Here is a 16,911-nt window from a genome sequence, read left to right as displayed (position 1 = left end):
TTGTTCTGTGTAGATGGTTCAGCAGAGAGCATTTTGGGCATATGTGTCTTAAGTAATTGCGTAATGAAATATTTCCCGCTGTTTGGATAAAATTGCCTCCAAACTGGGCCAGAACAGGATTCATACTTTCAACTTTATTGGTGCACATTTTTAGATATCCATAAATAATTTACATTGCTGACACGTAACAAAGACGCACAAGAAATAATTATGATCAGGGCTGGGTTTCTAACTCAAACAGTTCCAACTCGTCAGACTAGACGCGTCTATTGAGCTGCCTTCATGGCGCCGCTCCCCGTCACACCAGTCACACGGGCTGTCGAAGTGCCGGGCAACGCTTTTGTGTTGAAAAATATTATATGCAAACAGACAAGAGAAAAAGGCTATCGGAACACACGATGTGGTGGTTTCACAGGCGTACAGCAAGCGCTGTAAATGTCATCGGGACGGACGGACGGACGGGCTCCTCGTCTGCCGCTTGTCCTGACCCGTCTTAGCTTTGGAGCATCGCCAGCAGCGTGACGAGGCTCAGCAGGGCCAGCAAGGCTGTACCGGGGAGAGAAAAGACAAAACATCACTTTTTGACTCTCGCGACTATCTCTGTCACTTGTGTGTTGCAAAATGTAATGGGAAGGTTTTGGAGACCCAATTTGGACTTTCAGGAACCATGGGGGCAATCTGTAAAGGTTCTGGAACTATATATATGAGGAACTCAAACTGACAGATTGCAAAACATATGTGTCTCTTTAAATCTTAAACTACATGGGGGGGGCTGGTGTTAAGACTGGGAGAATTGTTGTCTTCAATTCTCTCAAGTGGTTCAGGGAAGCGAACCCAGGAAACCTTAGGAGGCCAGGCCCAACCTCTGTGTTTGAGCTATGGGAACACTTTGAAGTTGCTATTGTGTTTAAAATACAATCTTGGTTTACCGTCACTGCTCCTTTGGGCCCGTGCACCGTTCATCACATCACCACCATCACCACCATCAACACCGTTACTGATGGTACCGGTGGGTGAGGTGAGGTTCACTAGCTCGGTCAGAATGACATTCAAGGGGTCGAGCGTACCTGAAGATCAACGAAAAAGAGTTGAGACCTTGGGAAACATTTATTTCCTTGCTTTTGCTTGTGCGTCCTCTGACTTACTTCCAGTCAGCGTTCCGTTTGCCAGGAGAACGTTTGCGATTGTGCCGTTGGTCTCCCTGGTTTGCACCCCATTTAAATTGATGATTGTGAATTGGCATTCGATGGACCTGTTCACCACTTCGACAATGGGATTCATAATGGTCTGTGGACACACAGTTGCTTTGGTTAATCACAATTGGACAGAGACAAAGTCTGCAGCCATGGTCAAGCGGGAGTCTCACTCACCCTGTCGTTTGCAGTTAAACTGTCATCGGTGTTTCTGATGAAGGTTCTGACAAAGGCCTCTCCAGTGTTGCTGTCATTTCCACAGGCAAAAATTTGGCTTGTGGCCTGTAAACAAATAGGGGGGAAAATGTTGGCGATCAACACTTGGGTCTGGCTCCCTTGGGTCTGGTTGGACGCCATTTGATCTGGCAACGTGCCTCACCTGTGTTGCGTTGGTTGCCAGTCCAATGGCACCGTAGCCCATGGAATATACGCTCAGACGGACGGTCATGTTGAATTCATTTGCATCGGAAACGCTGACATTGAATGCCACAAACTGGCACATGGGGGCGGTCAAGGGGTCGCAATTGTCTGGCATCTCCAGACACAGGTTCGTGCTACCACAGCCTTCCCGGGAGATGTTCAAGAGCATCTCAACCACCGGAATGATGACGATGTTAGCTGAGGGGTTTGTGATGTCCACAGTCCCGCTGTTTTCAATGGTATTGAAGTTACCAATCACACCTGAAAGAAGGAAGGAGAGGTGAGGAATGTCTTTGTGATGACCAATGGGTTCAAGGGTCTCGCTTACCGTCATTTATGGATCCATCTCCCAGCAAGACCATGTTCTGGGTTCCGGTGACAGTTTGTCTGCTGGCAGTGGAGTTGATGCCGATAATGGTGAAGGTACATCGGATGGACATTCCGGTCACAACAATATCCATATCGGCCAGACCCTATGAAGGTGGAGATACAGCGGGCCGACATGTTGACCAATTGGCAGCCAATGAAAGGCGAAGGAGGATTTGCAGAGCAACCAAAAGCAGAGGTAGCTGACTTAAGTCACATGATTTAGGTGAGACTTAAGTCAGCAGTTTTAGGACTCAGAAATGTGTTCAAGAAAATTGGAAGCCTCACCCCAACCACTTCAGTGAGAGAATTGTCGGTGTTGTTTCGGTCCAGTCGGCGGATTATTGATGAGTTGTCGCTGCTGTTTGTTCCGCAGATGAACAAATTGGTGACACCCTGCGGAGACAAACGTAGAAAGCGCTCTTGGTTTAGGGTTATATTCTGTTAATGGGGATGTAGACTTGACACATAAATCAAATTCCCTGATTTTCTGGTCAGGCATTATTAGGTTAGGGATTTTTAGCGATTGCACATAAAAAAAACAACAACACAGATTTCTGCTACTACATTTTTGCTTTTTTGTGTGATCAAAATTTGAAGAGATTCTGTTTGACATATATTTGGTTTGATGAAGTAAATGTTCTTGTTGGTTTAACAATTTTGAATTCATAAATTTGGAGATTTTCTTTGGACACCCAATACTTGAATAATTTTAGGTCAAAGTCTCCAAATGGACCAGTCTGTGATTCTAGTGTGCCTCACCTCCGACGCGTTTGCCGTCAGCCCCATAGCCACGTATCCGTTGGACTCGCCAGCGAGCTCCACCATGATGTCAAAGGTTCCCGCCGTGGTGTCGGTGGTGGTTTCCAAAGATGTAAAAAGACACCCGCTATCGTTCATGGGGTCGCAGTCGTTGGGCGACTCAATGCACAGTTTGCTGTTTCCACAGCCGACCCGGTTGATGTTCAGAACCCTTGGAGGTACGGGGTCGGGGATGGTGATGATGCCTTCAGCGTTGGTGAGGTTCACCCGACTGCTGTTCAGAATTGGCGTGAAGCTTTCTGCCTGGTCTGAAGGGGGCAGAAGCACAAGTGCCTTAGACACTTTGAAGTGTCCACTTCTAGATTGGAATCCCTTGTCATATGCGCAATTGTTCAGCCTTGCGCTTGTAATTTCCCTCAGTGACGTGTGTTGACGTGTGCGAACCAAATCAAGTGGTCTTCGGGTTGTAATGTCGCTCTGTCAAAGTGTGGGTGTGAAAGCTGCTGTTTTAAGAAAAGACTGGTCGCTTACTGCTGGTCACATCCCCGTTTCCCAGGACCACAAAGGAAGTGGTCCCGTCCATCATCTCGCCGCTCATAGTTGTGTTTACATTAGGAATGATAAACTCGCATTGGATGAGGGTCCCGTTCAGACTGTTGCGAATCTGAGTCGTGTTCTAAGGAAAGACAAAAGGAAAGCATCAAATCCCCCTCCCAAAAAAAATTCCTTCCCTTTGTTGGTCATCAAAGCAGACTGCCCAAAAAAATAGATGGAGAGGTTTACTTTCATTTCCAATTTAAAAAAGAAAAAAAAGAAAAAGTTGTTGGGCCGTGTCATTTGAGCTATTTGTTCTCGGCTTGGCAGAAAAAGTTCTCCGTTCCGCTGCCAAATTTCACTGGAGTTGACACAGGAACAGGTTTTACCAAAGGGAAGACGGAGTGCAAAGTGCTCACATGAGCTCGACCACATTGTTTGAGACAATTTTAAGATTAGGAAGGAAGAAAGCAAGGCTTACCCTCTCGTTTGGCGTCAGAGTACCATCTGAGCTTCTCATCACGGTTTGAAAGAAAAATATATTGTCGCTGTCTATTCCACACACAAACAGCTGCGTGACATCCTGTGAGGAGACAAAGACGGACGAAGAGTTCACTCATTCAGTCCAAGACAACCGAGCATTTGGACGAACAATTTTCTGATCCCCAAACCAAACGCGTTCTCGTCCTAATGAGAAACAGCAAGATTTGGCAAACTTGGCTGTATTTCAGATTCCTACAATGTGGACGGTTCTCGGTAATTTCCTTCATTTGAAAGGTCAGTAAATAGTTGGATTTAGGTGATTTCTAGTATGCGGCATCAAAATGTTCTTGGCCATTCCTTTTGTCAAGGTGGCCTCTCACCGTGGTGAAATTCTGCGTGAGTCCAAAGGCGATCAATCCCGAGGAGTTTCCACTGAGAGCCACAGACAGGTTGAAGCCGTCGGGGGACATGATCATGCTTGCGTTCAAGGATGCAAACAGACAGGTGGCATTCGCAGGGTCGCAGTCTTGCGGGTCCTCCAGACAGAGATTGGTCTCGTCGCAGCCTTCCCGGGTGACGTTGGCCTGGAGAAAACACCAAGCAAAGGTTTACTTTTCATCGCTTGAGCAAGCAAGTCGCAAAGTTTGTCGACTAACAGGGTAGACACAACCATTTGTTGCTTTTTTTTTTTTTTTAGGGGGGGTAGTTTGTTATTTTTCTCCCAATATATGTCAGTGGGAGTCGATTATTTGCAGATTTTGGTCATTTGTGGGCTGGGCCAGTCCCAGTTGGTCACAAATAACAGGCATCTACTATTCAGTCAATAAATAAGTTGTTTAAATCTTCTGATCAAAGCGATGATCGTCTCTAAATCCAGTTCATGTAAAGACAGAGTTCAATTGGATTTTTTTGTGTCAGTTAAGCCACTTTGTGTTTTTAGGTAGGACTCTTAATAAAGCAATCAAACCTGTTTTGTAACCTTCAAGGAAAATGAGTAGTGGCGTTGAAAAAAATGAAAGAAAATTGCCTCCAGCGGTTCTCAATCTACCGATGCATTTTTTGTGAACATTCAAGACAATTGTGAGTCAAGCAAACCATGGTGCTGCTGTCAAACGTCAAATGTTCCGTCCCCCGCGCAGTGGCCAGAAGCGCCAAGGCGGCCACAACCAGGATGAGTCCTCGATGCATTCTAAACAGATGAGGGAGGAAAAAGAACATCACTCTTGAATCTTGAATATTTAGAGCTTGTCAATATTTGCCAGAACCGAAAAGAAAAAAAATGGTTTGCCTAAATCAATAACACACAAATGTTCATCTCAGTCATTTATGACTCAGTCTTAAAATGAACATCTGCTGAGGCTAATTGCTGAATTTTAGACCAACTTTTAAATCTCCCATTCGTTCCTTTTCATGTGAATGTGAATTTCCCAATTAAAAATATAGTCGCCGACCTCGAAAAAGCAGAATAAGCGAATGAATTCTTACCATTTGAAATGAGCCAAAATATGTTAATATTTGTTTCAAAAATACACCCCGAGTGGATAATACAATGTAGCCTGAATGTCAATCTGAAGAGACTTACCTGATACGATCTTTTGGATAACGTGCTCCTTTTTTCTTTTTCCTCGGAGTGGGAGAATGCTTGCGGGAGGCAGGTGCTCGCCTTAAATATGATGCGGCTAAGGCGTGGCACCTGGAAGACACTCACCTGCCTGCAAGGTACTTTTTCATTTCCTCAACAGGGCAGAAATGACGCAAAGGTTTTTTTCCCCTGATGCAGTCAGTCACGTGTGCGTGAAGCAAACTCAAGTGCTCGCTCGCCAAACAGAAGTACTGTATATAATTTGGTTAGAAGGGAATTTAATGATGTCCACTTAGTCATATTTTATCAGGAATAATAATTATTATCCTATACAGCTTTTTCTCCCAACACTGATATTGCGAGATAATTATTGCATTTTTTTCTTAAATGACATCAAACTATGTCATGTGTCAGGAACGTACAGAGAGGCTGGTACAAATTCATCAGAGAAACGCTTTGTTTGGCAAATATCCCCCCCAATTTTAGTTATTTTGTGACTTTCCGTGAACTACGATAAGCTTGCTAATGACTTCAAAATCTTCCGCCTAACCCCAAATATCTTCAGTACACGAAATTGAGGTTATCGCCGTGGGGCGTCTTGCTGTCAGCAGGTAAGTAGACGCTAACTGCTTGTTACGAGATGGATGTCTTTTTTGAAAATACCAACAAGCCAGTTGACATTGCCAATTGAGAATACCAGCTGTCAATCAAGTCACGGTATCCCCTATCTCAGGGTGCGGTGACTCACACACCAAAAAAACGCAACAATGCCAACTCTTGTATGGCCAAGCCATCTTGCATTCCTCTGACATTAACCGAAGAGGAAATAGATGAGCGAGTTTCGACCATCAGACGCCTTATGGGAAAAAAAAACTTGTTTTGTTCGTATTTTCCTCATGTGAAAAGAAACAATGCTTTGTGTCAAAAATGGGGTCATGGATGTCAATGTGAGGTCAGCCAGAAAAAAACAAAATAGCTCAGATTAGCTGCTCATGGTGAGAGGCGCGACCTCAACCCGTCAATTATGCAACTTGCCCACACACACACAAATACATTTGCAACAATTTCCACCAAATATGCACATTTTTTTCCATCATCAGACTTCAATGAAACAAAGTTGAGCAATTTGTTGAGTGCGGAACCTCCAATGACCCTAACGTTCATATTTTGCAAGCGTCAAAGGCTTCTACGAACGTAACGTGTAACAAAGGAAAGGCAATCGACATCAAATGCCATTGAAATTGAATTTGCTCTGAAATTGAAATTCCCCATTTTGTTTCCAGACTTGGCCTGGGGGCCTCGTCTGGAAATTCCTCGCACCGAGTTGAGTCTTTGACAAACCTCGTCTACCTGCTTTTGTAAACATTACCGTCGAGACAAATTGGAGTAATCGTCGAAAGTTTTTGTAGTCACGCGTGATGTTTTAATGGACTCGAAGTGAATTTCTGATCGCATCAACGACAATTAAGTATAGTTGAAGCAACTGATCTGAGGATTTTGAACCTTCAATCATTTTATAACGACAATTAAGTATAATTGAAGCCGCTGATCTGAGGATTTTGAGCCTTCATTTTATAAACAGCAAAGCAAACGTGTTTGCCTTTATGCCCAAATCAAAGACTACAAATTTACGCCTGAACAGGTTGGATTCCAGTGTGAGTACAGCGTGCCAAATTATATACAGTACTACTTAGTTTTGGGCAACAAGAAAAACTTGATCTTAACGCAACAATGCATGAACGTCACAAGCGTGCTGTGTGGTAACACTAAGTACGAGAAAGGAACAAGTTTGGATGCTGTTTGTAGGAAATGAGAGATCTGAGATAACATTTTGGGGGTTTCAGATTTTTGCGACACCTTTTTTGAGAGCGCGATTAAACAAATATTGTGCAACATGCTTCTTCAACACTGACCGAAAAGAAACGTGCACTTATTTGGTTTCATTAAAAAAGGTTCACAACAAAACAATAAAACAATCAAATTACAAATTCAAATTGCAGCATGGATAAATAAATGAAGTGAAATCAATTCAAAATAGAACCAAACAAAAATGTGGAGGGAAACACGAGTTGAATAGGAATACTGGTTTTGGTTTCAAAGACGTGAGGACATCAAATGGATCCAAATCGAAATGTTCCACTTGGAAATATAGCGTCCTCGCATCATGTTGTACCTCATGTGTCGAGATACATGTCAAATCGAAGTGATGCACAAATATACCAGACTGGTGGAACTGGACCACCACGCCATGGAACAAGTGTCAGCCAGTTCTCTCGTCACTTTTGTCTGCAGATTTCCCCGTAGTAAAGCTTGTCTTTTTTTATTTTGGCTGTGATTTTTTTTAATCTCTGTAAACTGCCTTGTCATCACGCTGTCGACTTGTTAGGCCAGCAGGTTTTTCCACTACTGGAGCCTTAACCCTCATGGTTCTATTTTAAGCCTTTTGATGTATTATTTTATTTTTTTCTTCCTCCATCAAACACAAAGCATTTAAAAAAAAAAGCAGCTATGGTGCTGAAATTACACTCAGGGTGTTGTCAATGATCAAAAGGATACCAGGCTGCTATTTTCTAAACCATTGCAGTTTGGAAATATGTCACTTAATCCTGAAATGCATATAAGTGACATATTTGGTCAGATTGACTTCCATTATAAATCACAATTGTATAGTAATCCTGATGTTTTTATCAATTACGTGTGACAAGTGGCACCACAAGGGGGTGCTAGACAACAATATAAAAATGAAGTCACAGGTACCTGTGTAGCAAGGTGTGCCGGTTTTAAAAGAAAGTCACGCTTCACCCCACACATGATGTCCCTTATCAACCCTTAAGAGGAAATACATAATTAAAATTCTCGATAAGATAGATAAGATCAATGTAAGAGCCAGATAAATTCCCTTACGTGCCCCCCCACCCCCAAATATTTTTAGAAGTTCATTTCAAAATAGACATCGACAAACATCTGTGCAAATGCATCCTATGTCAAAGGATGAATGGAGATGTACAACTTTTTTTTTGTTCATAAATGCGCTTGTGAATTCCGTTTGCCCTCTTCTTTTGTATTGTGTCGTTCAGTCGTATTTGTAAAAACAAACATCTCTGCTGCGGGACGTAGTTAGTTCCTTTTGATTGATACGTTTTTGGGGAGTGTTTTTTTTTGGGAATAAACAAGCAACATCGCCGCACCATTTCCACTCGGCGCTGTTTTTTACAGCATCGAGCGTTGCGAAGTTGCCTAACGTCTCTTTGAGCTGCTTTACGGCATAACGTTCACCACGATTTCCGGCCCAACCTGCACTTGTGTTTACACCTAATTAGCTATTCAGCTAGCGCCAAACATCACACACGATGCCCAGGCCAAACTAAGTCGACCACCCCGCCCAAGTGTAACTTTCCCCCCAGTGCTTGAGACTGTTTTCTCCGTGACCCCACGGCGCCGTCATGTCGAGCGGCACGGCTCTTCACAGCCAGATCGGCTCCATCATCACCGCCCTGTGCAACGCCGCCGCGGCGCAGATCACCAAAGTGGTGGAGGACGGCATGGTGGTGTTGCGCTTGGAGGTGACCCAGCGGGAACACGAGATTCGGCGGCTGAGAAGCAGCGTGGAGGTGCTGCACGGCGAGCTGAGAGCCGCCCATCGCATGGCGGACAACTTGCGGGGAGCGCAGCAGCAGCTCGCACCCCGGTTGGAGTGCGCTCCACTCGGTGCAGCTTCGTTGGATGATGGCAGTATGTTTCTTAGTTTTGACCCACAGACCATTTAAGGTTGCACACTCAATGTGCACATATTCATACACATTCGACAATTTAGTTTTCCGTGGAAATTTCTGCTTGACGTCGAGACATCACGTTTGGGCTGTAACGAAGTCATATGATGCTCATATAAACTCATATTCTTGTTATATTTCAATTACTGAGTCCGGAAACAATCTCGTCCGTCCACAGGTGTCGCCAAAGCTGAGAAGCCCGAAAAGCTCCAAAGCGACTTTCCCGATGTCGTTGTGAAGCAGGAACCCGTGGAACCGGCCGATTGCGATCAACCCGGTCCGCCGACGGAAAGACCGCGGGAAAACCTGGGTGAAACTTTGGCGGACGAGCGGCAGACAGGAACTGCCGGCCGCGGGGCGCACCGCCACTTGTATAGCAACATACGGCGGCGAATGGTCAACCGGCTGCTGTTCAAGCGGGGTTTGTCCTGCCCCTTCTGCGGCAAATATTTTGAGCATTCCGGGAACCTGGAGCGGCACAAGAGGATCCACACGGGGGAAAAACCGTACCGCTGCGACGTTTGCGGGCGACGCTTCAACCAGAAGGGCAGCCTCAAGGAGCACACCAAGATCCACCAGAGATGTAAGTCACAGGCCATTTGTGTTCAAATCCTGCCTTTAGGTTAACAATTTCAGTTGACAGCAGTGGGTGTTTTCGGACCGGAGATTGACAATGGATCAATTCATCTGATGAACTCTTATCTCACCACTGCAATATTAATCAGAATATCTTGCTTGGAGTAAAAACTTTTGCCTCAAGTTGCTCTTTTTCAGTCTTAAGTCACCAACTTGTCCTTGTAGCTCTTCAGTTGGCGCCAGCTGACATCCAACACACCCCGGCGCAGCACTCGAGCCCCGACACCCATCATCCAGCAGAGGGCAACATCACGTCGGCGTCCGAGGGGGTCTTCGCCGACCGTCCGGAATCGTCTCATATTGCAGCGGTCAAATCGGAGCCCATGGAGGAGAGCGTGACGCAGCCTGAAGGGGAAGCGGCGGACAAGCAAAAGTCATCATCTTTATGTGACGGGACAAACGATCGGTCGCCGCAGAACGGCGGAGAGGTCCCGGCGGGTGCTCTGCTCATTGCGGCTCACGCCGAGACCTCTTGCCGTACGTTTGTCTTTCCCGGAAAACCTTATGGCGAAAACAACAACAACCTCGTGATGTCATCGCAGCTGCCATACCCCCGGTCCGCCACCGGTCCGCCATGGGAGCCGTCCGACCACGACCAAAACGGCACCGGCTCCTTTTACCGGGAGTTCCGGCCCAAGAAATGCTTCTACTGCTCGTACTGCGGTAAGATGTTTGTGCGTGCCGGACACCTGGAGCGACACCTGCGCATCCACACGGGCGAAAAGCCCTACGGGTGCCACATTTGCGGACGATGCTTCAACCAGAAGTCCAGCCTCAAGTGCCACATGAAGACGCACAGGAACGGTTCGGGCCATGACACCTTGCAAAATGGAAATACGCCACACAAACGAAAAAGCTGATTGACTCAAGTGCGTCGCATTTCTCTTTTGTTTCCAGACACCAACAAGGAAGCACAGGGGCCGCATCCCCTCACGCAGCCCATGCCCGACACTCGCCCGCAGAAGCCGACCCCCGATCCCTTGCTCGGGTTGGAAACCCTGACCGACCCGGTGAGCAGGTGCCAGTACGGTGAGGTGGGCGAAAGCGACGCCTATTTAGACACCGGCAAGTGGCGCCATTATGCCACCAATGGCGAGATGGATATGCTGGATCCGTTCTCGCAAGGGGGGATGGTGGCGGCACACGAGGACGGGACCGTAGCAGACTTCGGTCCGCCGTCCTCCAACTCGGCTCGAAACTGCTACATCTGCTCGGCGTGCGGGCAGAGTTTCGACTCGTTTGTTCTTTTCGAGAGGCACCGGTGCAAAAGCGACGCGGTGTTCAAGTGCGACGTCTGCGGTCAGAGCTTCGACCACGCCGACAAACTGCAAGTGCACGTCAAAGTCCACCGGTAGAAAGAATGTTGACCAAGCTCTTGTGTGTCTTTGATCTCATCTCGTTTTGATTTTGAGAAACAGAAAACAATAAGAGAACAAACAGCCGTCGCAATCTACCAAAATGATGTTGAGGAATGTTTTATCCGAAGCGCTGCTGTTTGACATGAAACATGACCTTGCTGCGGTCACTCGTGCGGAATGTTGTGGAGAACTGGCTGCATTTCATTTGGTTGTGTGTAAGTGAACCAGTATTATTTGAACGTGGTGTATTAAATGTGATTGTAACGCCTTTCTCCTATCTATTGCAGCGTTAAATCATGTGACTGTTATGGGTGTATTGTTTCAAAGCCAACGCAGTGTTTGTCCCACATTTTGTAAAAATGAACCTGGCTGACCATTTCCCTAACACAGTGATCCCTCGCCACTTCGTGGGTTTCAGCAGGTAAAATCTAAAACATTTTCACTTGTCTGAACAAAAGAACTGCCTTATATTGTCTGAACAAAAGAACTGCCTTATATCACACGTGTTCTTTTATTTACTGTAAAAGTACAGTACATGCACACAGCAGTGTGGGAATGGTTATAATTAAGGGAATGGGAAAGGTTTATGTAGCATAAAAGGAGGGTTTAAAAAGCTTTAATATCGTGTACTGGACCACAATGCAACAGCTAATTCATGTGCAACCATGACTCACTTTGGTTATGTAATGCATCATGTCCCCCGGGTTAGTGTAGTGTGGTAATTCCAAAGGTGAACACTTTGTAGTGCTTTGCAAGGGAAACCGTACTTCTAAATAACTTACATTAAACCCATGGCAAACGGGAAACACTCCGTGTGAGAAATTTCAACATAGTGGTGTATCACTGTACTTTTGTGTATATGACCGTTTTGTACGAGAACCACAACCTGGAGTTCTGATTGCTTTGTTATTGATCTCACAAAGTATTACCTTGAACTGTGTAGTCATTGGTCATTTTTTTCAAATGTTCTTTGTGCAAAAGGGATGTTTTTTCTTTGTATATGAAACCGAATAAAAGTGCATTCATCAAGTGTGTGGGTTTGTTACACTGAACAGTAAGATTATTTTAAAAAAGGAACGTTGCATCAAAACTAACTTAAAACAAAATAGGCAACTCTTGCTAGCATTAGCAACTACAGCTACATCAGCTCAAGTCATGTTTATTTAAGGAGCACTTAAACACATAAATTCTGTATTTTCATTTTTAAATACATTTTAAAAATAAGTGCTGCTACCATTTACAGCTACAGACAATCATGAAGACAAGTACGTCATGACGTTTTTGCCAAACGTCTTGCGCATTTAGTAGGTCATTTACGGTATGCCCGCTAGGGATGTGCATTCCAGTTCTTTTAAGTGAACAGAATCTTTAGAATTAGTTCACTCAAAAGATTCGTTCAAACGAATCGTTCAACGAATCGCCCCCCCACACACACACACTGATCCGTTTTTATTTATTTATTTATTTATTTATTTTAACTTCAATAACACACACAACTAAGCAATACACCAGACAAAAAACAAGTAAACACATGGTAATGTCGACAAGGGTAACGCACACGTTTTTCTCTATTTTACAACATCCCGTGGGAACAACATATACATCAAATAATACAACTAACACCTAAAATGGCGGTGTACCTAATGCAGTGCTTCTCAAATAGTGGGGCGCGTGTTACACCAGGGAACATGCTTTTCTTTTGGCTGTACAAGATTAAAGGGTAATTAGACATCCACTGCAGTAGGTGGCGGTATCACTGGAAGAGTGTGCGCAAGGAGTATTCACTCAGTGTAGAGCGGAACATACGCACACACTAGTGATATGCATTACAGTTCCTTTAAGTGAACTGAATCCTTAGAATCAGTTCTTTCAAAAGATTCGTTCAAACGAATCTTTCGACGATCTGTGACGTCACACGGACACTCCATTAGGTACGCCGCCATTTTCAGGTGTACCTAATAACAGGCCAGTTCATTAGGGAAAAATCATGGCCAAAGCTGAACTGAAAGTGAAAAGTGCCACACCCGCCCTCACCTCCACTTTCTGATTGGCTGTTTGATCTGTGACGTCATTCGGACACTCTATTAGGTACACCGCCATTTTCAGGTGTACCTAATCCAGTGCTTCTCAATTATTTTGTGATGCCCCTCCTAGGGAGAAGAAAACATTTTGCGCCCCCCCCCATGTTATTAACATTAGAGAAAACAAATAAATAAATAAAAAGTTCAATATTATCAATATTATATTATATTATAATATCTTTTCAATATTTTTACATGGTGTCCCACTGCACTTTTTATCGCCTGCTCTGTCTGTGCCGTGTGCTAGTGTTGGCTCGTGAGTGAACGATTCGTTCAAAAGACCGCATCTTTTCAGTGAACGCGTGAACGAATTCTTTTTTCAGTTCATATGACTTCAACCAGTAGGTGTCAGTAATGCGCATTGAAGCTGGTGCCACATCACCGTAAAACAAAACGAAGAAGAAAATGACGTAACTTCTCGTTCACAAACGAGTCGTGAATTCCATTTCCCGTTCGCCATCTGAACGGTTCTGTGAGTGAACGTGTCAGTCAGTGAGTGATTTGCATTTCCAGTTCATCGCGAGAACGGATCAGTGAGGGAACGAATCCTGACTTTCCCGTTCGCGAACGAGTCAATGGGAACTGCCTTCCTTCCCGTGCATCAACGGATCAGTCAGTGAACGTGTTGCGTTTCCCTCCTGGCGTGAACTATGTAAGCCAGAATGTCGATTTACGATTTGCCAAGGAAAGAAAGAACCACTCACTGAAACACCACTTCTTTTATGCAAAAACGGGGAGATTATGCTTCTCTTTGGGTAATCTTGACATTTATAGTAGTTTTTAAATAACGTGTATGCATATATACCCCGAAATATTGTTATCCAATATATCTACTGGAATTTCACATTAGATTGCTGGTTTGAAATTTACTTTTATTATTAGTTATTTTTAAATAATCATTTATATTAAAACTTGTCTGGTGTTTTATTCCTTGTTTTTATATTCGCCAATTAAAACAAAAATCAGACATTTGGTTAACTGCTTTATATGACAATATGTGTTTTACGTTGTTATAGGAGTTGGTGTATTATTATTATTATTTATTATTATTTTAATAAACATTAAAACGTGTTAAAACTTGTCTGGTGTTTTATTCCTTGTTTTTGTTTTTTGGGCATGAAAACAAATTTGGTTAACTGCTTTATATGACTATGTGTTTTACGTTGTTATAGGAGTTGGTGTATTATTATTATTATTTATTATTATTTTAATAAACATTAAAACGTGTTAAAACTTGTCTGGTGTTTTATTCCTTGTTTTTATTTTTTTGGGCATGAAAACAAAAATCTGACATTTGGTTAACTGCTTTATATAACTATGTATATGTGTTTTACGTTATATGTGTTGGTGTTCCCCAAAATAAAGAGCAAGTAGTCAAATACACATTCTTGACGCGTACAAAAAATGCATAAAGTTATTAGGTACACCTGAAAATGGCGGTGTACCTAATGGAGTGTCCGTGTGACGTCACCAATCAACCAGCCAATCAGGAGGTGGGGGTGAGGGTGGGTGTGACACGTTTCACTTTCAGTTCAGCTTTGGCCATGATTTTTCCGTAATGAAGTGGCCTGTTATTAGGTACACCTGAAAATGGCGGCGTACCTAAAGGAGTGTCCGTGTGACGTCACAGATCAAACAGCCAATCAGAAAGTGGGGGTGAGGGCGGGTGTGGCACTTTTCTCTTAAACCAGGGTTGTCGGCCTCCAGTCCTCGAGGGGCCGCGTTCCAATATGTTTTCCAAGTTACCCTCGTTAAGTGCACCTGCGTGAAAAGTTTTAGCCACTTTCACGTTCTGTTGGAGCTAAAACTTTTCACGCAGGTGCACTTAACGAGGGAATCACACGGACACTCCATTAGGTACACCGCCATTTTCAAGTGTACCTGATAACAGGCCACTTTATTAGGGAAATATAATGGTCAAAGGTCACAGGTGTCAAGCTCTAGTCCTCGGGGCCGCGTTCCAATATGTTTTCCAAGTTACCCTCGTTAAGTGCACCTGCGTGAAAAGTTTTAGCCACTTTAACGTTCTGTAGGAGCTAAAACTTTTCACGCAGGTGCACTTAACGAGGGAATCACACGGACACTCCATTAGGTACACCGCCATTTTCAAGTGTACCTAATAACAGGCCACTTTATTAGGGAAATATCATGGTCAAAGGTCAGAGGTGTCAAGCTCTAGTCCTCGGGGCCGCATTCCAACATGTTTTCCAAGATCACTGTTCGCTGTTTGATATTTCCTTAATAAAGTGGCCTGTTATTAGGTACACTTGAAAATGGCGGTGTACCTAATGGAGTGTCCGTGTGATTCCCTCGTTAAGTGCACCTGCGTGAAAAGTTTTAGCCACTTTCACGTTCTGTAGGAGCTAAAACTTTTCACGCAGGTGCACTTAACGAGGGAATCACACGGACACTCCATTAGGTACACCGCCATTTTCAAGTGTACCTAATAACAGGCCACTTTATTAGGGAAATATCATGGTCAAAGGTCAGAGGTGTCAAGCTCTAGTCCTTGGGGCCGCATTCCAACATGTTTTCCAAGATCACTGTTCGCTGTTTGATATTTCCTTAATAAAGTGGCCTGTTATTAGGTACACTTGAAAATGGCGGTGTACCTAATGGAGTGTCCGTGTGATTCCCTCGTTAAGTGCACCTGCGTGAAAAGTTTTAGCCACTTTAACGTTCTGTAGGAGCTAAAACTTTTCACGCAGGTGCACTTAACGAGGGAATCACACGGACACTCCATTAGGTACACCGCCATTTTCAAGTGTACCTAATAACAGGCCACTTTATTAGGGAAATATCATGGTCAAAGGTCAGAGGTGTCAAGCTCTAGTCCTTGGGGCCGCATTCCAACATGTTTTCCAAGATCACTGTTCGCTGTTTGATATTTCCTTAATAAAGTGGCCTGTTATTAGGTACACTTGAAAATGGCGGTGTACCTAATGGAGTGTCCGTGTGATTCCCTCGTTAAGTGCACCTGCGTGAAAGGTTTTAGCCACTTTAACGTTCTGTAGGAGCTAAAACTTTTCACGCAGGTGCATTTAACGAGGGAATCACACGGACACTCCATTAGGTACACCGCCATTTTCAAGTGTACCTAATAACAGGCCACTTTATTAGGGAAATATCATGGTCAAAGGTCAGAGGTGTCAACTCTCGTCCTCGGGGCCGCATTCCAACATGTTTTCCAAGATCACTGTTCGCTGTTTGATATTTCCTTAATAAAGTGGCCTGTTATTAGGTACACTTGAAAATGGCGGTGTACCTAATGGAGTGTCCGTGTGATTCCCTCGTTAAGTGCACCTGCGTGAAAAGTTTTAGCTCCAACAGAACGTGAAAGTGGCTAAAACTTTTCACGCAGGTGCACTTAACGAGGGTAACTTGGAAAACATATTGGAACGCGGCCCCTTGAGGACTGGAGGTCGACACCCCTGGTTTAAGTGAAAAGTGCCACACCCGCCCTCACCCCCACTTTCTGATTGGCTGGTTGATCTGTGACATCACTCGGACACTCCATTAGGTACATCGCCATTTTTAGGTGTACCTAATAACAGCCAGTTCATTAGGGAAAAATCATGGCCAAAGCTTAACTGAAAGTGAAAAGTGCCACATCCGCCCTCAACCCCACTTTCTGATTGGCAGTTTGCTCTGTGACGTCACACAGACACTCTTTTAGGTACACCGTCATTTTCAGGTGTACCTAATAACAGGCCACTTCATTAGGGA

At 44.3% G+C, this 16,911-nt stretch overlaps 2 protein-coding genes across 2 annotated transcripts; one reads left to right on the top strand and one right to left on the bottom strand.

Moving 5' to 3' along the window:
• Positions 1–101: 101 nt before the first annotated feature.
• Positions 102–5,500, bottom strand: LOC119137531. The gene is made up of 13 exons (XM_037276916.1): positions 5,341–5,500; positions 4,854–4,947; positions 4,139–4,342; positions 3,757–3,858; positions 3,273–3,417; positions 2,742–3,049; positions 2,268–2,375; positions 1,942–2,086; positions 1,573–1,874; positions 1,371–1,475; positions 1,146–1,287; positions 930–1,067; positions 102–546 (listed from the first exon to the last, which is right to left on the bottom strand). Exons 2-13 carry the CDS (start codon positions 4,944–4,946, stop codon positions 494–496), a joined length of 1,845 nt encoding a protein of 614 aa, XP_037132811.1. The 5' UTR covers position 4,947; positions 5,341–5,500; the 3' UTR covers positions 102–493.
• Positions 5,501–8,501: 3,001 nt separating this feature from the next.
• LOC119137532 (zinc finger protein 569-like) lies at positions 8,502–11,146 on the top strand. Its single transcript, XM_037276917.1, has 4 exons — positions 8,502–9,072; positions 9,289–9,693; positions 9,912–10,550; positions 10,644–11,146. Exons 1-4 carry the CDS (start codon positions 8,784–8,786, stop codon positions 11,099–11,101), a joined length of 1,791 nt encoding a protein of 596 aa, XP_037132812.1. The 5' UTR covers positions 8,502–8,783; the 3' UTR covers positions 11,102–11,146.
• The last annotated feature ends 5,765 nt before the right edge of the window (positions 11,147–16,911 follow it).

The sequence above is a fragment of the Syngnathus acus genome, chromosome 17, assembly GCF_901709675.1.
Source record: "Syngnathus acus chromosome 17, fSynAcu1.2, whole genome shotgun sequence".
NCBI classification, from domain to species: Eukaryota; Metazoa; Chordata; class Actinopteri; order Syngnathiformes; family Syngnathidae; genus Syngnathus; species Syngnathus acus.
This window is presented reverse-complemented; position numbering and strand designations above follow the sequence as displayed.